We start from the raw sequence: 22,570 nt of genomic DNA, 5'->3' as shown, positions 1-22,570 counted from the left end.
AATCCAACATGCTGTTTACCAAAATAAAAATAAAAACAAAAAACCCACTTGAAATAAAAATTCAAACAAAGTTAAAATCAGAGTCTGGAGTAGAAGTTATTACGCCTTTGGTGACAGGTACTATCTTGGGTAGTAGATCTTAGATAAGGCAACAGTAAAAATAGATATGGCCAAAAAAAGATAAATGAGGCAACTATGTTATGCTTAAATACATTATAAACAATGAATGGCAGTATAAACCAAATGGCATAGCATCTAAATACTTAAAGGAAAAATTAATAAAGTTACAGGGAGGTATGTACAGCACAACTCTAATTAATAAAATTATCAATATATTTGTTTCACCTACAAAAATCTAACAAAAAGATAAGTAGAAATTTAGAAGATTTAGATATAATAGATATCTGGCGATTACAGAAAAGGAATAGAAAGGAACATATAAATTTCTCAGCTCTTGATGGAACCTTTAGCAAAAGTGACCTTGTGCTAAGGCATAAAACCTCCAGAAAACTGCAGAAAAGCAGAAATATTAAACGTATCCTTTATTGGCCATGATACAATACATATTATAATCAACAAAGGGCCTTTGAAAAAATCAAATAGAGATTAGATAATTTAATCCTAAAGAAACTGGATAATTTCATCAAATAAAATTATACCAATGAAGCAACATACCAAAACTTTGAGAATGGAGCTACAACTGCCTTTAAGGAAAATTTTATTGTTACTAAACACTTTCAACAATCAAAAGAGAAAAAAAAAGAAGAATCTATTATGTGCATGTAAATAGAAAAAGAAGAAATAAAAAAAATCTGCAATAAAAATACTAAAAATCAAAGAAGATAGTAAAACTAAAAACAACAACAACAACAAAAAAGGGAAAGCTCATTGAATTGACAAACAAAACTAGAAGCTGTTTTGGGGGAGAAATTAACAAAATAGCTAAATTGATGGCAGATGTGATTTTTTTAAAAGAGAAGAAAGACAAATTACAAATATCAGAAAGGAAAAAAAGAAAATTCATGAGGAAATAAGGGAAATTAGAGTATTAGAAACTATTTAGCCCAACTGTATATGAACAAAATTGATAACTTATTTGAAATGTGTGAATATTTACAAAAATATAAAATATCCAAATTAGCATAACAAGAAACAGTAAATTTAAATAACCCAATCTGAAAAAAAAAGAAAGAAAGTAATGGAGCAGTAATGAACTTCCAAAGGAAAAAAAAAAGCACCAGGAACACATGGTTTTACAAATGAATTCTATCAATAAAAGACAATTCCAATATTATATAAATTATTTACAACAGAAAAATAAAGATCCTACAAATACTTTCTACAACATAAATATGGTCTTAATACTTAAACCAGAGAGAGAAAAAGCAAGGAAAGTATAGACCAATATCCCCAATGAATTTTAATATAAAACATTGAATAAAACATTAGCAAAAAGACTACATGAATTCATTTAGAAGGTTGGCTTTATTTATTTATTTGTTTATTTTGCTTTTTGGTGAGGCAGTTGGGGTTAAGTGACTTACCCAGGGTCACACAGCTAGTAAGTGTTAAGTGACCGAGGCCAAATTTGAACTCAGGTCCTTCTGACTCCAAGGCCAGAGTTCTATTCACTGTGCCACCTAGCTGCCCCAGAAGGTTGGATTTATGCCAGAAACGCAGGACTATAAAGTATAAATACAGTAAAACACAGTAACAACAAAAACAATAAACATTACAATAGGTGTGGGAAAAGCTTTAGAAACAATGCAATACCAATTTCTGTTAAAAACCTAGGAATAAATGGATTTTTATGTAAGATGACAAATAGTAGCTATCAGAAACCAAGTGCCAGCATTATGTATCATGGAAAAATGCTAGAGGTCTTTCCAGTAAGATTTGATGTAAAACAAGGATGACCATTATCAATGATAATATTTTATATAGTTCTTAAAATGCTATCTAAAGCAATAAAACAAACAAACAAAAAAGAAATACAGAGAATAAACACAAGCAAAGAAGAAACCCAATTATCATTTTTGCAGGTGATATGACAATTTATCTAGAGAACTTTAGTGATTCAACAAAAAGAAATTGAAATAATTAGTAACTTCAACAAAGTAACAGGATATAAAATCAGTCTTTCTGCATGTTACCAACAAAAGCCAGCAAGAAAAGAGAGAAAGCAATTCCATTTAAAATCACTACATAATAGATAAAATACTGGGTGTTTATTTAACAAGAGAATAATATGATTAGAACTATTAAATGCTCTTTACAGAAACAAATATAGATGTAAATAATTGGGAAGATAGTAATTGTTCATGTCTTGGTAGTGGCAATATAATAAAAATGACAATACTACCTAAATTAATTTACTTATTCAGTTCCATATAAAACTACTAAAGAACTAAAGAAAAAAAACTAACATCTGGAAGAAGAAAAGTTTAATAATCTCAAAGAAAATAGTGGGAAAAAAATGAGAAAAAAGTGGACCTAGCAGCATTCAGTCTCAATATACTATAAAGCAATAATCATTCAAACTATGTGGTACTGATTAAAAAAATAGAAAAGGTGATCATTGGAATGGATTAGAGATGCAAGATCCAGAAGGAAGTGAACATAGCATCGCTGTCTAAAAACCCCAAAAATTTCCACAACTACTAGGATAAGGACTAACTATCCATCAAAAAAAAAAGATAGGAAAATTACAAAACAGTCTGGCAGAAATTAAGATGAAACTAACAACTCACAGCATATACTATAATAAGCTTCAAATCCATACATAACCTTAATTTTAAAAGTCACATCATAAGCAAATCAGAGGAGTAGGGAAGGAAATATCTTTCATTATTATGGATAGAGGAAGAGTTCTTGACCTAACAAAAGACAGAGAAGAACACAGGAGATAAAGTGAACATTCTGATTACATACAATTAAAAAGCCTTTGCAAAAACAAAATCAATACAGCTAAAATTCTAAAGGAAACAGTTTGGAGGTGGGGTGAATTTTGCAGCAGTGTTCTCTGATAAAGGTTTCATATCTAAGATACATAGGGAACTGACTCACATATATAATACCAAGAACAATTCCCCAGTAGATAAATAGTCAAAGGATATTAACAAGCAATTCTAACATAGGGCTACCAAAAAAGAAAAAGAAATGAAAGAAAATAGGACCATTTGTAGCACTTTTTAAAAAATCCACATTAGCAAATAGAATGAGACAGAAAGGGACAGCATTAAATAACTTTTAATCATTACATTCTTTTAAAAATGTAAGCTATAGGGGCAGCTAAGTGGTACAAGTGGATAGAGCACCTGCCCTGAAGTCAGGAGGACCTGAGTTCAAATCCGGCCTCAGACCAAACACTTGACACTCACTAGCTGTGTGACCCTAAATAAGTCACTTAACCCCAAGTGCCTAAAAATAAAAAAAAAATTTAAAATGTAAGCCATACATAATACAGATTTGTGGTATTATATACAATCCTCTTTGTACTTTTGTGTATATGAGAACGCTCATTTTTGATGATATATGGCAAGTACATAACAAAAATGTTTAAAATGTTTAAAAAAATTTTAAAAACAAGAAAATGTTCATTCCTGTTTGGTAGTGTTTGTCTAGTTCCAAATAACAAAAATAAAATAAAGAAATAAAACACAAAGCAGGATCAGAACAGAACACATACCAATGCCAACCATATAAAAAGAAAAGCATACAAAAGGAAATAATGAAAGGAAAAAGAATTGTGATAAAGACTTAGAGGGAGTAACTAAAGAGCTGACATTTTATCTCTGAAATGTATTTAAATGCAAATAATTGTAAAGCAAGTTTAATCTGTTGTACTGTTTCATATTATAATTTTAATGTATTTGTATATTATTAAAAGATATAAGGATAAATGTGGTTATCACACCCCAATGCACCATCAAAGAGCCCAGTGGATCAGCATTCATCTATCCACCAAATCTAAGCTTAATGTACTTCCAAGTACTACTTAAAGTACTTCCAAGGTACTTAACGTACTTTTGATTTTTTCAATTCTGATTTTTTATTTTCCAATCCCATCCAACTTGGTCTGCTTCTAGTGTTATTCTCAGATAGACCAAAACAAAGAAACAAACAAACAAAAACAGTGGCAAAACACATGTCTACTCTCCATGGCAGGAGGCCACATTTCAGTCAGCTTACCTTTTCCTAAATACCAGCGTCATCATGCCCATCCACCCAACAACAGAAGCAGAGGCAGTATAAAGTCTTGAGACTCCTCTGAGATGTCACTGTAATCACCCGCCTCTTACCCACCACCATTCGCCACTTCTTCCTTAACCACTATTCCAGATACTATTCTTCCTACCTCTCCATGCCTTATATCATTTCATAGGAGATGAGATACATGCTGTGCTGGTTTTCCAGCTGTTCATATCTCCAGCAGGAGTACTTCCTACAAGACCTACAGCCAAGGCAGTACCAGGCAAATTATAACCCTTTCTAGACATCCTGAAACAGATTAGCGTTTGGGAGGTACACTGGAAACCACACATCTTCAATTGCCAATTTCATTTCTGGAATCAGAGGTTCTGAAATTGAGCTGAGAAAGAACACCTCAGTAAGCCAGACTTTGTAGCAATCAGCCAGTAGTTGCTACAGCTAGTAAGGGCTAATGAGAGTCAAGCATCAGAAAAGTCAGTATAGCTCTGATGCAGTTGGGTTGACAACTGTCATGTGGGAGGGCTGAGATGTGAAGCTGTCACTCAGATGCCTGGGAATGGCACCAAGGCAAACTGACTGGCTACACAGGCCTGTTTCAGGGCTAATATCATTGAACTCCCAGCCTACAGAAAAATACAGGTTTTAAAATTAAGACAATCCAAATAATTGGTTGTTACTGTTTCCTCCAAAGAGTCATTTCTAAAACCCCTTGGGCTGTGATGCCAACTTCCTTTGCAAGCTATCTCCAAAAGGAATATGGACATCAGAACCCAAGTTCTTCCATAGTGTTGGTCATCTGGGATGGGGGTGGGGAGGGTGTGATACTTGGGGTAGTAAGACACCAGGAGGACTTCATTTCAATGAAAGTATTAGCTCAACCTGGACCAAAGATCTACCCTGCTTCCATCTAATTTGTAAGTCAAGTGTTAGGATACCAATGAGTCAATGAAATTAGAGGGATGGAGTGGAGAAAAATCATAATAGCTGTGGCACTCACTAAAGGGTTCTCAGTATCTCTGGAGCCAGAAAACAGGAGTTCTCATTTCATAACCTTACTAAGACTAGGAAAAGAAATGTTACTTCTTGTGGGATAGAGGAGCTATTTTTTGTAATTCATTTCAAGAAATATTAGTTACTGCAATACAAAGACAAAAACAATAGCCCTGTCCTTAAGGAGATTGCATGGGACTTGTACCATAATAAAATTATTATCTGGGGGGGGTGCCAAAGGGGCTGGAAGGGAAGAAGTAGCAAACAGGAAGGAAAGCATTTTGGCTTCTAGGACAACATTGAAAAACAAACCAACCAACCAAAAACACAGTGGTGAACCAGATCTCTGCTCTCTCAGGATATAGGAACCAAGTAATGTGTTAACAAGGCTTTTTCTCTTGTTCCTCTATTCTTCCCACCTAAAGTCAGGAAGACTCATCTTCGAGAATTCAAATCTGGCCTCAAGACACTTACTAGCTGCATGACCCTGGGCAAGTCATTTAACCCTGTTTGCCTCAGTTCCTCATCTGTAAAATGAGCTCGAAAAGGACATGGCAAACCACTCCTGCGTCTTTGCCAAGAAAACCCCAAATGGGGTCATGAAGAGTTGGACATGATTGAAATGACTGAACAACCACACGTTGATGTTAAGGGATGGAATGGATAGAACACTGGATCTGAAGTCAGTAAGACCCAAGTTCAAATCCAGCCTCAGACACTTACCCCAACCAAGTCACTTAACCTCTATTTGCCTAAGTTTCCTCATCTATAAAATGAGGATAATAATAGTACCTACTTCCCATAGGACAAAAGGAGATAATATCTGTAAAGCACTTAGCACAGTACCTGGCACATAGTAGGTGCTATATAAATGTTAGCTATTATTATTAATAATAATGATTATCATCATCATTTATTACTCATAAGATACTTTTTTACCACCACCACCCCCAACTCACTTTTCAACTTGCAATTAGGCTTCTGAGCTCATCACTCAAATGTAACCTTCTCTCCAAGGTTATAAATTACCTTAATTGCCTTTTCTTAGTTCTCATCCTCCTTGATCTTTTTGCAACATTTGACAGTGTTCCTCCTAGGAGGTTCCCCACCCCTGCACCTAAAAAGTTACTACTCTCTCCTAGTTATCCTTCTTTTCCGATACTTTTCAGTCTCTGTTTTGGAACAGTATTCATATCCCAACTCTTCTAAATGTGGGTCTTCCACGGCTCCACCTTGAGCCCTGTTTTCTCTGTACATTCTCTTAGTAATCTCATGGACTCCCTTGGGTACAAACTGCCATCTCTATGCAGAGCTGTGTAACCAGTACTAGTCTCTCTCCTGAACTCCTCCCACACCACCACCTGAATGTCCTGCAGGCATTTCAAACGCATTACAATCAAAACAATTCACTTTATCCAGATCACCACTCAACCCCTCTCTTTTTCCTAACTTTCCCATCTCTGTGGAGGACACCACTACATTTCTAGTCATTCAGGTTTTCAAACCAAGGAATCCTCTACTTTTCCCTCTCCCTTATCTCTCACATCCAACCAATTGCAAAATCTTATTATTGATTTTTACCTCCACAATCTATCTCACATCCATCCCCAATCCCACCACAAAGAACCTGGTTCTGATACTCATCACCTCTTACCTGGGGATAGCTTCCTAACTGATCTCCCTGCCTCCAGTCTTTCCCCCTTCCATGCTGTTCTCCCCACAGCTGCTAAAACGATGTTTCTAAAGCATAGGTCTGACCTGCTGAAAAAGCACCAGTAGCTTATCTGTGCAAAAATATTCGTAGCCACACTTTTTGGGTTAGCAAAGAACTGAAACCTGAGGAAGAACCCATCAATTGGGGAATGGCTGAAGGAATTGTTGTATACAAATGTAATGAAATATTGTTAACATTATTTTTAAAAAATGCCAAAAGGGATAGATTTAGCAGTGATTCAGAGTGAAGAAGAACTGGGAGAACAAGTTATGGAGCAAAAAACTTTCAAAGATTTAAGAACGCAACATCTCTTGGCTCCAACTACTGAGCTCACTGACTTCCTTTAAGTCCCAACTAAAATCCCACCTTCTACAGGAAGCTTTCCCCAACTCTTCTTAATTCTAGTGCTTTTTCTCTGTTAATTATTTCTTATTTATCCTGTATATAGCTTGTTTTATATGTATTTGTTTTAATGTTATCTCCCCTATTAGATTGTAAGGTGCTTGAGAGCAGAGACTATCTTGTGCCCCTATTTGTATCGTCAGCGTTTAGTACAACGCCTAGCACATAGAAGGGGCTTTATAAATGTTTAATGATTGATTTATTGATCAATGTAATGACCACTCATAATTCCAGAGACTCAGTAATAAAACATGCTTCCCATCTCCTGACTGAGAGGTAATGCGCTACAAGTGAAGACTAAGCCATACATTTTCAGACATGTCCAATGTGTGATCGATTATCCTTTGCTTGCCTATACTCACTGCTTACAAGGGAGGTTGTTCCCCACCCCTGTCCCTTTCCTGCTCCTTTAAGGTGGGAAAGAGAGAATTGGAGGAAAGTAATAGATCACTGCCTTGTCATGGCAGAGGAGCTTGCTTAGCTCAATGAAACTCTGAGCTGTGCTACACAGGGTTATCCAAGATGGACAGGTCATAGTGGACAGTTCTGACAAAAGGTGATCCACTGGAGAAAGAAATGGCCAACCATTCCAGCATCTTTCCCAAGAAAACTCCATGGACAGGATTGGCATGCTATGGTTGATGGAGTCAATGAAGAGTCAGATACCATTCATCAACTGAGCAAAAGGATAGCAATGCCAAAGAAATAAGAGCATAAATGAAGCATTGGAAAGGAAATTTTAAAAAAGAGAACAGACTAGAAAGAGATTAGAAGGAAAACAAGTGCCCCCTCCCACATGAGGCCCAGTACCCTCACTCCAGTTGCTAGTGCCTTCCTAAGAAATTGCTTTGCATTTATTATACATTCAATTTGATATGTATATGCTGTTCCTCTCCCCTCCCCATAGAATGTAAGCTCCTTGAGAGCAGGCATTGTTTATCTTTGTCTTTGTATTCCTAGAACCTTAGCACAATGTCTATGAAATAGCAGATGTTTTGAATGAATGGATTTAGGAGGTAGCGGTGTTAGAACATTGGCGTGAACAAGAGATATCTCACAAATGATGTGGGTCTTGAACCTGGAAGGTTTCTAACTTACTTACTTACTTACTTACTACTTAAGTGTAGTCAGTACTTAAATATATTCAATGAACACAGGGAAAACTTTTCAGTGACAAGCAAAGACACATGTTAGATTAAGTAGGGAATGTTCAAGGAACAATGAATAGACTATTTTATATGTTAGTTTTTTGAAATTCTAGTCTTTCGCTACATGGTTAACATTTCATGAGAAATAGAAACTATGTCATTAACCTATGTAACAATCTTCCATATCTCAACTGGGATGGTAAATAGCCAATCACATCCTATCCAGAGTTACATCTTTTATAATTCTTAAAGCACCTGATACTTTAAGGTGACACCAGCAAAAACTTGAGGAAAAAGTTATTTCCTATAAACAAATTATTCCACAGGGTCTTAATTTTCCACAAGGGCATGAAATATATTTACTCTGTGTGTGTGTGTGTATGTGTGTGTGTACACATACATGTATATATGTATGTAATGGGAGGGGAATTGTATAAAGTACATGTTAAAAAAAAAACCTAGAATTTTTTCCCCTCTGACCCTTCTGTACCAGGATCATATCTCTTTGATGGCATACCTTTCTTATTATGGCATATCTTTCTTGATGCATGTCTATGTTATTCCTCATGTTACTCAAAAATCTTCAATGAGTCCCTTTTACTTAGATTTAGAATATAAAACATAAACTCCTTGGCCTGGAATTTAAAGTTTTCCACAATCTAACACAACCTACAATTCCAGTCTTGTTTGACTTTACTCCCCTTCATGCCCTCTGCATTACTGCCAAATGATCATCAGCTGTACCACGATTTTGTATTACCACCTCCCATTTCCACCTTTCTGTGCAAGCCATTCCCCATGTCAGAAATGCATCTCCATCATTCTTTCAGCATTCTCTTCTTTCAAGGATTAGCTCAAATTTTACCTTATCCATGAAGCCTTTCCTTTCCTCCCCAACTTAAAATCTTTTGAACTCCTCGAATTTTTCTTAAGACTTTTCTATGAGTTTGTCTCCTTTGTGCCTATCATCTTCTGTCTTATGCTACATAGCTTTCTACATCCAGCCCTCCCAGTAGACTATGTTTGAGGACACAGACCATGCCACTTTTCATTTTTGCAATTCCAGCAGCTTCACAAGACTGACAAACAACCACGTGGATTTAGTTTACCACACAGTGAAGACTAAATTTTTGTTGGATTGGATGACATTCACCACAGTCTACTTTCTATCAGGATTATTTGTGTGACCCTCTTCATTAAGGACCAAGTGTCTTTGTCATCTTTGTATACAACAAGATCTACTCCAATACTTTTTAGCTTCCTCATCACCTGCAAAATGAGAAAGGTATGCTAGATGACTTCTGAGCACCTTCTGCCACTAGACCTATGACTCTAGGAGGAAAATCAAAACAACCAATTTATTGAATGAATGGATTCCATAGCCCTTAGTTAGGGAAACAACAAACAATCTAAACATGTTCAGTGCTACTTTGATGCCTAATTTGACCTCTGCCAATTGCCTTATTGCTTCCTTATCATCATCACCATCTTCTACTAACACTTGGTGTCCATAAACATCTGTTCTATTATGTGCAAAGTGATATATATAAAAACAGAGAAGATACCCCTTGCCCTGCAAAATGTATCTTGTCTCTTAACTCTTCCTTTCTGTTCTTGCTGCATTCACCCTAGTCTAGGCCCTCATTATGACCTAACTTGTCCCAGTGTTTTCAGCCTGAGCCCCTCCAATGCAACCTACGCATTATGTTGTTACCAGAATAATCTTTTCTATGGAAAATTCTGAACATGTGATTCCTCTTTTAAAATCATTCCATGGTTTTGGAGCTCTGCTACATTGCTTAGCACAATGCTTTTCACACAGTAAATACTTACTAAATATGTTTTTCAGTTCAGTTGAATTGAATTTTTGAAAATAGAATATACACAAGGGAGTCATGATATATGAGGTGTGATTATTAAAGGAATAAGACTGATTTAAAAAAACACATATCAGAGCTTATAAATCTAAATGACTGATCATCTCTTGAAAATCATTTCATTGTTGAGAGCAGATGGAAGAAAAATAAGTACTTATTACAATGATGTTCAAAATCATGGCTCTTTTTTAAATGGCTCTTTGAGAACTGCCTTCATAGGCAGGAATTCCTGGAAATACAGAATATTCTTTTGGAACAGCCTCAATAGGAACTATTTTGTCCTTTAAGGATGAATCAGATTTTTTAGAAATTGGATGCCTTTTCAAGCCATAGGATGAAGGTGAATAGGATAAGGGATCAAACTAGTCAGTAGCTTGTGGTATAAAATGAAATATTATATAAAGGAACAATACTGCTTTTCTCTTGTGATCCAAAAACAGGCTCTGAAGGTCATTACAAAATAAAAGTTCCCAAAAATGTCTTGGGTAAAACAGTACCATTGTAATGAATGTGCATGCAGAGGCCTAAAGAGATTATTTAGAAGGCAATACTCATTTGGATGTATGAGTTTGCTTTAAAAAAAAAAAAAGCAAACAAACCAGCCTCATTATATTAAAATGGTAAGCACTCAAACTTTTATTGAATTGAATTAACTGAATGACTACTTAATAAAATACAACTAATCAAAGTAATGGTTAGATCCAGCAGTATTGATGCAGACCTATAAACGTTTATTCATTTACTTTAGATTAATAGATATGACATATGAAAGAGGAAGCACTGACTTAATCTTTTGATCCTCAGTTTTTTCTCACAGGGCAGTTGCTTCTTTTCTCTCACCCTCATATTTTAAATTCTTTGTCTTTATGAATGTGCTTTTTCTTCATAAAATTTCTTATCATTTAACTACCATTTTACTTGAAGGAATAAAGATAAATAGGCTAAAGAAAACCAAAAAGTGTCCAAAAAAGCTAGACTTAAAATGGGGGGGGGGCTGTTGCATCATCAAGTCCCAATCCTCACTTTGTTTTATAAACCCTAAAACGTAGGGGCTGGGGAAATCAAACATCCTGGGTGAAAGGTCCAAATCTTGATTGTAGACTCTTGATTTATTGAGAATTCACATTGTTATCATCAAAAAATATGCAAATGGGGGCAGCTAGGTAGTACAGTGGATAGAGCACCTGCCCTGGATTCAGGAAGACCTGAGTTCAAATCCAGCCTCAGACACATAACACTTACTAGCTGCATGACCCTGGGCAAGTCACTTAACCCCATTGCCTAATCAAATAAAAAAAATGCTTAAAAATATGCAAATGTCCTCATTTATAGTCTTAGTATGAAACGCAAACCTTTTTCTTATGGACTTTTTTTTCATTTTTCATTTTCTTGATATTTGATTTGGATGAAGAAGGAAGATATTTGACAGAAGTCTAGAAGACAATAGTATTTTCTCCCACCCTACTTAATCAAGGATGGCTACCTAGAAAAGACAGTCATTACAAATGTTGAATAAAGGAAAGCAGTTGGTTTAGTGGAAGAAAGGTTTAAATGACATGATGAGATGTAATAATTATAATAACACTTTTAAGCACAAGGGTAACAGGAAGTAGTTTTAAAATGGAAAAAGAAGGAAGCAATGAATCAAGAGTGGAAATGGGAGGAAAAATCTAAAAAGGGAAGTGGGTTCTAGCCTATTTAGAAAACAAGGAAACTGAAATTCCAAAAGAATAAGTGACTTCCTTAGAGTACCAAGCATCTCATTTAACCAGTGGAGATAATAAGTTAGAATGAGAGTTAGGGTACTTTTCACAGAATGGTGAAATTGAGATTATTATTCTTCTCTACAGCAACTAAACAGGGAATTATAGAATACCAAAGCTGAAAGATAGTCATCATTACCTTCATTACCTCACATCAAGGCTACTACAACAGCCTTCTATTCAGTCTCTCTCATTCAAGTCTCTTCCCTACCCCAACTTCCACTCAGCTCCCATGACTCTATCACCTCCAGGATCAAATATAAAATCCTCTGGCTTTTAAAGCCCTTCATAATCTAGTTCCCTCCTACTTTTTCAGTCTTCTTACTCTTTACGTCCCATTTCACCTACTGGTTTCAATTGTTCCACAAACAAGACTCTCCCAATCTCCCAACTATGGACGTCTTTTTTCTAAAATTTCTTTATTTATTTTTAGTTTTCAACATTCACTTCTATGAGCTTTTTTTTTTAATTTTTAAATTTTTTAAAAAGTTTTAGGCAGGTGGGGTTAAGTGATTTGCCCAGGGTCACACAGCTAGTAAGTATCAAGTGTTTGGTCTGAGGCTGGATTTGAACTCAGGTCCTCCTGACTCCAGGGCTGGTGCTCTATCCACTTTACCACCTAGCTGCCCCTTTCTATAAGCTTTCGAGTTTTAAATTTTCTTCCCCTCCCTTCCCACGTCCCTCCCCAAGATGGCGTGCAATCTGACATAGGCTATACATTCCTATTAAACATATTTTCACGTTAATCATGTTGTAAAGAAGAATTTAGAACCAATAGGAAGAACCATAAGAAAGAAGAAACAAAACAAAACAGAAGAAAAAAAATAGCAAATAGCATGCTTCGATCTGCATTCAAACTCCATAGTTCTTTCTTTGGATGTGAATAGCATTTTCCATCATGAGACTTTTGGAGAAGTCTTAGATCCTTGCATTGCTGAGAAGAGCTAAGTCTATCAAAGTTAGTCATTGCACAACATGGCTGTTACTATGTACAACATTCTCCTGGTTCTGCTCACTTCACTCAGCATCAGTCCATACAAGTCTTTCCAGGTTTTTCTGAAGTCTGCTTGCTCATCATTTCTTACAGCACAATAGTATTCCATTATATTCATATACCACAGATTGTTCAGCCATTCCCCAATTGATGGGCTAATTCACTCCAGGTCAATCCTGCCCCACCAAAGAACTACTTGAAATCTCAGGTGTAGAACATCGTACAGATTGTCAAATTTGTTGGATTGATTGACTCCACTTATTTTTTTCCCTTTTTCTTTTTGCTTTAAACAAAGTTCTTTGTTCCACAGAATGGCTCTCATGTAAGGGGGAGATGAAGAGAAAGAACACAGGAGGAAATTTAAGCAATGCAAAAACAAAAGAAATCCACAACTTGTACAATGACTCCAACAATGTAAATAAAGAAAACAGGAAAAGAAAGCTGAAAACTTCATTCTAATACCTAATGTACTTCATAGAGTAGAAATGATGAAAGGCAATTCTACCTTTTCTCTAGATAGGGAGGGGTCTACAGTTGAGCATGTGATTTTCTATTATTAATGCGTTCTGCTACACTATCTTTGTCACAAAGAAAGATTCATTCTTGGGTTGGGGAGGGAATGTCACATCCAGAAATGACATCTAAAGATATGAAACAAATAGAACAAAAAAATTTTAAGACCTGAGTTCAGATCTCTGCTCTGCTTCACGCTAGCTTTGTGACTTTGGGTTAAATCACTTTAAGCTTTCAGGACCTCAGCTTCCTTATATATAGAATGGAAGTTTAGTCAGACCACAACTCAGGGCTAACCAAATTAAAATATAACTGAGAAATATTTAACAAAACAAATAAAAATACAATAGAACATAGATCGTATTGATGAATGGTTTTCTAAGGTCAATATGCCACCTAAAGGGATCCTTATGTATGCTTTAGCAGGCCATTTCTATTCAAGTTTGATCCACTGCTCTACATGACATTTAAGGCCCCTTCCAGCTGTAAATCTATGATCTCTATGTGTCTTTGATCCTACATACACTATTAATTATTTTTTGGGTGGGGGGGGTGGAGTAAAAAGCCACCAAGACTACAGGTGTGACCTAAATAGCTGTGAGATTCAGGAGAAATGATCTAAAGATCATCCATCTAATTGATGGGGCAGGGGGATAATGGAGGGATGAAGAAATAGTGCCAAAGTTCGCCCAAGGGTTGATAATCCACTCCAGGTCAAACCTGCCCCACCAAAGAACCCCTGGGAGCCCCTTGAAATCTCAGCCCTGACCTCCTGACCTCTGTTCTGAGCGAGCCCAAGAACAAACTTACTGAAGCAGCGATGGGCCTATTCAGCTCAGCCTCAGCCTCAGGAATCAATGGGAATCTTAGTGTTCCCAGGGTACAAAGGACATGTTGAGACAGCTGTTCACAATCACACTCATCCTCTGGCTAGGTTTTTCCTCTACACAGACGGGAATCAAAGATTCTACTGTCAAATATCATTGTCAACCATGAAATTGTATATAAGCAATAAGCTGTTTGTGTTAATATGATGATAATAATAATAATAATAATAATAATAATAATAGCAAAGTTGGCCTATTTCTATTCAACTAAAATAAAGCCTTAGATGTGGAAGCAACCTTAGGGATAGTCTAATCCAGGGGTGGGCAACCTGGGGTTGTGAGGCCTCAAGTGGGGCCCTTTGACTGAATCCAAACTTCACAGAACAAATCCCCTTAATGAAAGGATTTGTTCTGTAAAACTTGTATTCAGTCAAAAGACTACACCCAAGGACCTAGAAGGCCACAGGTTTGCCACTCTTGGTCCAAACCCTCCACTTTATTAGTGAGGAAACTTGTACAAAGTTATTCAGCAAGTTGATGGCAAAACCCGGACTAAAAACCCAATTCTCCTGACTTCCATTGCTCTCTCCACCTCACCATCTAACAGAGAAAAACATAATTAGTACCGATGCATCATTGTTTTCTCACTCTGTATTCTTTCAATGTTTCCATTAAAATGTTTCCATCACCATTCCCTGCTTTTGCCTCTCAATCTTTTTGCCCTCTGCTTCTTCGAAGGGGCAGTTTTACAGACTTATACCCAAGGTCCAAAAGCCATTCATCAGCTCCGTTACTGTGTATTTGTATAAAAACCCACAGATGCAGATTTGCATGTTATTCGTGTCAAAGCTAGCAGAAGCTCCGGGGGCCATTTCTAGTCATGCTGATCTATATCTGGCCACTGAACCCAGATGGCTCCGGAGGAGAAAGTGGAGCTGGTGACTTTGCACAGCCCTCCCTCACTCAAATCCAATTCCCTTGCATGTCATGGCATCACCTCCCTGATGTCATGGTCCTCTTCCAGAATGAAGGATAAGTAACAACAGCAGCAGCAGCAGAAGCTCCACTCTGTTCCTGCTTTCTGAAACATATAGGTAAGACGTCTACAATGCTCTAAAGTTTACAAAGCACTCTAACATATGTTCTATTATTTGATCCTCACAGTAACCTTGTGAAGTAGTTGCTAATATTATCACCATCTCATTAGCCCAACTTCAGATGAGGAAACTGAGGGTCAATTGAGTTAATCGACTTACCGAGGGTCACACAGCTAGTCAGTGTCTGAGGTGGCATTTGAACTCTGGTCTTCCTGGCTCCAAGTCAAACACTCTTAACCTCTACATCACCTAGCTGTTTCCAGTATTAATTCTTTTCCCTTCAATGACCTCAGCCCCAGTTCCTGAACATCTCAATACAAGCTCAAGGGTTGGACTGTCCCTACCTAAACAGCTTTTGTAGGAGCTAAACAGCACTGGTTATGAATTCTCTGGTGTTCTTTGAAGTATAATCTAAGATCTGTTGATAGGAATAACATAAAACTGACCATGTAGATTGCCAGGAAGATCCTTTTTAAACTCACTTGACGATGCAAAAATGTGAGCTAATCAGTAACCATGTGATAAAAAGCCAGTCCTATAAGGGCAAATACAAGATTAAAAACTTACTAATAGTAAGAAAATGGAACACTAACTTTGCAATACCAGACTTTGAGGAAACAGCTTGGCTGAATGATTGATCACCTAGGCTTGGATTACACAACTTAAAAACATACACAGGGGCAGCTAGGTGGTGTAGTGGATAGAGCACTGGCCTTGGAGTCAGGAGGACCTGAGTTCAAATCTGACCGAAGACACTAGCTGTGTGACCCTGGGCAAGTCCCTTAACCCTGATTGCCTTGCCCCCTCCCCCCAAAAAATTAGATGGTCAAGTTTTTTGAAAAAAACCATAAATACACAATATAAATAGCAAGTAAGTAGTATTACTTTCTTTTAGCTAATGGGTTAAGAGAAGCAAGAGTGAGGATGATGAAAGGAGGTGAGGAGCATCACTTTGTAAAAAATTCTGGTTAACTAAAAATTGCATTTACCAATTTAATATCATACTATACCTGATTACTATGAGGCAACTGGAAATCACCTTCTGGGGTAATCCAGTTTATAAAAGCAATGATAGAAATGCAAATCTGAAGTTGCCTCTGGATGACATAGGTAGAGGGAAGGGACAGAATTTTTGGAAGAGGAGGGGTGTAGGGCCACTAGAGTACTGTTCCATGGGCCTTTCCAGTGGGGTGAAAGAGATGGCCAAAAACTAAAGTACTTGAAATGCCAGTACCTACTGCCACACCCTCTTCCCTATGGCATAATGGTAGGTAAGGCTTCTCCATTGCCTTCAGGTTAATATGAGCTTCAGGTGAGATGCAACTTAGCTCCTCACCACAAAAAAGGTTGCAGACCCTGTTTTACAGGTTGATGTAAACAATTCATCATACCTTCAGTGACCATTCAGACTTGAGAAATCTCCCTTTAACAGTGCACAAATGGTAGGTTATAATGATCAAAACACTAACAATTAACATGCATTAAAGAGTGTCATGATGAATAAAGTAGTATTCTATGAAAGCCTCATACAACACACACGCATGTAATAAATTACTTGATAGCTTGAATTGGCATAAGAGTTTTATTTAATGGAACAATGCGACAGACTTGAGTAAAACACTATCACGCCCGAAACCTATTCAAAAAAAATTCAAGACTGAAATTTTTTATTAACACATCTATTTAATTTCATAAGGACAGGGAGTTCCTGGTGAGGAATTTCCTCCATCAATGCACACTTGCATCTTCTAGGCTTAGAGAGTTACCTGAAATATGGAGATACTATGTGACTTACCCAGGGTCACATAGGCAGTGTGTGTCAGTGGCAGGACTGGAACCCAGGTCTTTCTGACTTCTAGACCAGCTCTCTATCCACTGAGAGTCTGACAGAACAATAATCACCAATACAGAAAGAGACAGAGTAAATGCTGATTGTCTCCTACCTCTGCTCGGCCTTCGTAGTAAGTCAACATAGATTTTGTTAGCACAAAAAGCCTCTCTTTGTAGTTTAAAGGCGAAGTCTTCTTCCTTTGTTGGGACCTTTTAATAAGAATCTCTTCAAGAAGAGCGTCATAATTCATCTCGGTCATCTGATTACTCCTCTTTTTTCTGCCATTGAAAATCCAATCTTCTAAATAGAGAAAACAGAAAATCGAAAAAAGTTATGCTTTAATTTTCTAGGATTTCTGGTAAAATTGACTTTCTCCCTACTATAAACTAAAGAAAACAGTAATCTCAAGCTTAACATTTCATGCCTATGTTAGGTTTAGAGTACTCATCTACTTTCACTCTAAAAATTATCTTTATTTCTCTTCACAAAAAACTTGAAGTCTAATTACATCTCAGTTTGAATAAAGAGCTGTTTAATATGCTGGGAGGGGAGAGAAAAGAATAGGTCATATATGAAAGCAACTGGGCTTTGAGATCCCTTATGGACACAGCAGACAGATCTCAGGGCAGCTATATAGATCAGGGGTTCTTAACCTTACTTTGTATCATGGACCTCTTTGGCCATCTGGTGAAGCTTATAGACCCCCTTCTCAGAATAAAATGATTAAATGCATAAAATAAAATGCATAGGATTAAAAAGAAAACAGTTATCAAAATATTTTTTAAAAACAAGTTAATGAGGTCAGCTAGATGGCACAGTAGACAGAGCTTCAACCTTGGGGTCAGGAAGACCTGAGTTCAAATCCTACCTCAGACACTTGAAACTTACTAGCTGTGTGACCCTGGGTAAGTCACTTAACTTTGGTGATTGCCTCAACAAAAAAAGCAAACAAACAAAAACAAGTTAATGATGCTCTAAATCACTATTGATTAGAAAAATGCAAATTAAAACAACTTTGAGATACCACCTCACACTTATTGCATTGGCTCTTCTTGACAGAAAAGGAAAATGACAAATGTTGGAGGGGATGTGGGAAAATTGGGACCCAAATACACTGTTGGTGGAGTGGTGAGTTGATCTGGCCATTCTGGAAAACAATTTGGAACTTATATCCATAGGCCTATAAAACTTTGCATACCCTTTGACCCAGCAATACTACTACTAGGTTTGTATCCCAAAGAAATTTTAAAAAAGGAAAGGGACTTACATGTACAAAAATATTTATAACAGTTCTTTTTGTGATGCCAAAAAATTAGAAATTGAGGCCCATCAATTGGGGAATGGCTAAACAAGTTGTAGTATATGAATGTAATGGAATACTATTGTACTATAAGAAATGACAAGCAGGATGGTTTCAGAAAAACCTGGAAAGACTTACATGAACTGATGCAAAGTGAAGTGAACAGAACCAGGAGAACATTGTACACACAGAAATATTATACAATAATCAGTTGTGAATGATGTAACTATTCTCAGCAATACAAAGATCCAAGACAACTCTAAAGGACTTATGATGAAAAATGCTATCCACCTCCAGAGAAAGAACTAATGAGAGTCTAAATGCAGATCTAAGCATACTATTTTTTACTTTCTGTGTTTTTCCTTTGTTTTGGTCTATATTTTCTTTCACAACATGACTAAAATGGAAATATGTTTTACATGATTGCACATGTATAATCTATATCAAATTGCTTGTCATCTCAGGGAAAGGGGAGGTGAAAGAATCTGGAACTCAAAATTTAAAAAACAAATATTTGAAAATTGTTTTTATATGTAATTATAAAAATAAAATATAATTAGAGGTACCTCAAAAAAGTTAATGAACCCCCAAGTTAAGAACTCTTGACAAAGAATGAAATTATGATCATCTGACAATCAGCACCCTAGCAGGGTATCTTCTACATAGATGGAATTCAATAAATGCAACTGAATTAAGTGAATTAATCTACTTTCTGTTCTAGCCTGTCCTCTTTCCAGACCCAGGCAGTTCTGAAGAAAAGAAAAGAAAAATTACCGCACTGATAATCTTTTCCTGTACTCTTGGATTGCCACCACTCTCAGCTTATCAACCACTTCTGCTTTCTGGACAGAAGTGTAACACTATGGGTATGGAACGTATTGGTTAATTTTGATTAACATTTTTTTATTCTTTGTTATAAGAGATAGATCCCTGGAAGCAGGGAGGAAGAGGTGGAACATATTAGGGAATATATAGGTAATTTTCCTGGCTCTGTTTACTTTATATCATTTTATATCAATTCACATAAATCTCTTCATATAAAATGTAAAACCAAAAAATATCAAGAAAAATATAAAGAAAACCCATTTTGAGGGATAGTTATGTCTGGAGACAACTTCCTTGTTTCTTTTAGTATATAATACCATTCTTTAAGAAACTGACAGCAGGTGACAAATAATATTCTTGGAATTTTTCTACAGATGCAAAGTGAACAGAATATAGCTATTATTATCATTATGAGCTAAAACCTATTGAAGAATCACAGAAGAATATGAACATAGTATGCAGCAGAAATGCAACAAGTAATGTCTAGAAGGAAATTAGCTTAGTGAGAAGCAGGTTTCCCAAGTTTGCAGAAGGCTTGTATCTAAAATCAGATTGCAAGCTCCTCCAAAAGATTCTAAACTCCTAGAGGGCAGGGGCTTTCTTTTGCCTCTTTATGTATCTCCAGCACATAGCACAGTGTCTGTCACATAGCAGGTTCTTAATAAATATTGACTGATTAATAGAAATGGTATAGGTATACTGAAGTAGCAGAAGGGATAGTCTGTCTCACTGTGTCCACAGTGGAAGGTTGTACTCAAGGTAGAAAGCAGCCTACAATGGGGAATAAAAAAGACCAGGAGGAAGCATGTCCCCATACACAAAGATGTCCATTTTGAGGAAAGAAGGAGAAGATCTAAAATTTCCCCAAGTTGCAAATGCCAATAGGTTACTATTGGAGTGGGGGATGGACTATCCTTCTCCAAAGAGAAATGAGTTCTTCCAATATATCCTACAGCTCCATATTCATTTAGAGTGAAACCACTTTCCTCTGACTGGCCATCAGACTTGTTCTTAACTAAAAGCGCTGCCCATTCCCAATCAACAGAACCAATTCAGGTATTATGCATCTAACAGCAACCCAAATAAAGTGTTCAGACTCCTCTGGAGCATCACAGCTATGTGTCATGTTGAGGTAGCTGTAATGATACAGCATCACAAAGTGATGGAAGCACATCATTATTTTGTTGTATCATCAGTACAGTCATTTAGTATAAGATTACCCAAGAGCATCTAAGTGCTAGTATTTTAAGTTGGCATGATGTCAATTGGAAGGGAAAATGAGAACCCTGATAATGAAGCAGCTCTTTAAAATGTTTGGGGGTCCTTGGTATCCAAGGATTCATTATCAGAGTCCCTACAGTTAGGAGGTTTGGTTTGGGTCTAAACCTGACTTTATTGCTCCATAGATTTTCCTGGTGAGAAAACTCTCTTTAAGGAAGTAGATTTACAAAAAATCATCTAACTTATAGTCCTGGACAGTTGCCTGGGGCACTAAGAAGTTATTTGATATACCCAGAGTCATACAGTCAGTATATGCCAGAGTTAGAACCCAGGTTTTTCTGACTCCAAATCCAAATCTTCATCTACTATGCCATTTTGGCTCTCTGTGAGTTCCCATAGAAATACAAAAATCACCATAACCTGAAAATATTCACTAATGAATTAACAACTTGTGATTAGCATCTCTCCATCCATCATGTCAATGTTTTGCCTCTTGGTCAGAGCTGATTTTTCCAACAACCCCTTTCATTATTCTACTGCAAAAGTCAAATGTGTGGTTAAGAATGTCATATTGTCCTATCATGAAAAATTATGCCAAAAAATCGATAATTGATCCATCCTGTGTTCATTTCTTAAAATTACTATATAGTTACAATAAGACTAAAATTGGGTTAAATATTAGATTAAATGAACTTATTTTCATGATTTTTAACTTCACTTTTTAAGATAAAGGCCCAATCAAATATTTCCCCCATACTATTTACTATGAAAGGAAGGTCTCTTTAAAGTAGATTCATATCATTAGCTGTGTGACTCTGGACAAGTCACTTAACCCCAATTGCCTTAAAAAAATATAAATCAATCAATCAATCAATCAATTAATGAATAGATAAATGAATCAATGAATAAATAAATACATAAATAAATATATGAATAAATGAAAATAAAGTAGATTCATTTTAGGTGGTCTTTTTTTGGTACCAATTATTTTTTGGACAACAAAAATCTCCTATGTATGAATTATCCAGACTGACTCAAATCGGTCCTATAATGTTTTAATCTATTGACCTGTTACTTCATGTATTCAACATAAGGCAACCTAACCAAGGATGTGTAATCACTCCATAACTGGTCAATCTGAAATGACTAGGAGGAAAAGTATAGGTAGCCATAATATACAGGACATTACCACATAGAAAGGTGAATCTAAAAATCAGAGACCTAGAGGGAAGCTACATGAGAATTCCTGAGAAACTAATGAAATTGGAAATTTTAAACTTCATCTTTACAGAAACGGAGCAGGAAGTTACAAAGGAGCTCAAGGCCAGCCAGAGCAATAACTGTAATAGATGACATTTCTATAAGCATCTTGAAGACTGATGAGTGCTTTAAATGTCATTTGGTCTTTATAACAACCTTATGGATGTAGGTGATATTATCATTGCCATTTTATGGATAAGGAAACTAAGGCAAAGAAAAATTAAGTAATTTGCCCAGGATTACATAGCTAGGAAGCATCTCAGTCTATCAATTTCCTGACTCCAACCTAAGTGCTCTATCCACTACATCATTTTGTCTCTCTGAAGGTGGTGGTGTAGGGTATGGGGGCAGAAGAGAGATCAGGGGCTGCTAGCCACCTATGAGGGGCAACTCAGAAACTTTTGGATTCCTCCAGCTCTACCTTTAAGAAAACTTGTTAACTTGGCAGTAGACCTTCAGTGGAGTGTCCCAAGGATCTCTGGTTACTCCAGTGCTGCTTAAGATGTGTATCAATGAAGTGGATAAATACCAGATGACATCACTTATCAAATGTGGATGAAACAATGCTGAGAGGGATGGCAAAAAATACTAGATAA

General features: G+C 36.5%; 1 protein-coding gene across 3 annotated transcripts in view; it reads right to left on the bottom strand.

Moving 5' to 3' along the window:
- Positions 1-22,570, bottom strand: part of TEC (tec protein tyrosine kinase) — a 114,812-nt gene that overhangs the window by 52,209 nt on the left and 40,033 nt on the right. For all 3 annotated transcript variants that reach the window (XM_020990491.2, XM_078148713.1, XM_020990486.2), the window contains one exon: positions 17,481-17,668. In XM_020990491.2, coding sequence (XP_020846150.1) covers positions 17,481-17,627 — 147 coding nt within the window. In that variant the 5' untranslated portion in view covers positions 17,628-17,668. The remainder of the gene's footprint in view (positions 1-17,480; positions 17,669-22,570) is intronic.

Source organism: Phascolarctos cinereus, unplaced genomic scaffold (assembly GCF_003287225.1).
Source record: "Phascolarctos cinereus isolate Bilbo 61053 unplaced genomic scaffold, phaCin_HiC Scaffold_9;HRSCAF=440, whole genome shotgun sequence".
Lineage (NCBI taxonomy): Eukaryota > Metazoa > Chordata > Mammalia > Diprotodontia > Phascolarctidae > Phascolarctos > Phascolarctos cinereus.
This window is presented reverse-complemented; position numbering and strand designations above follow the sequence as displayed.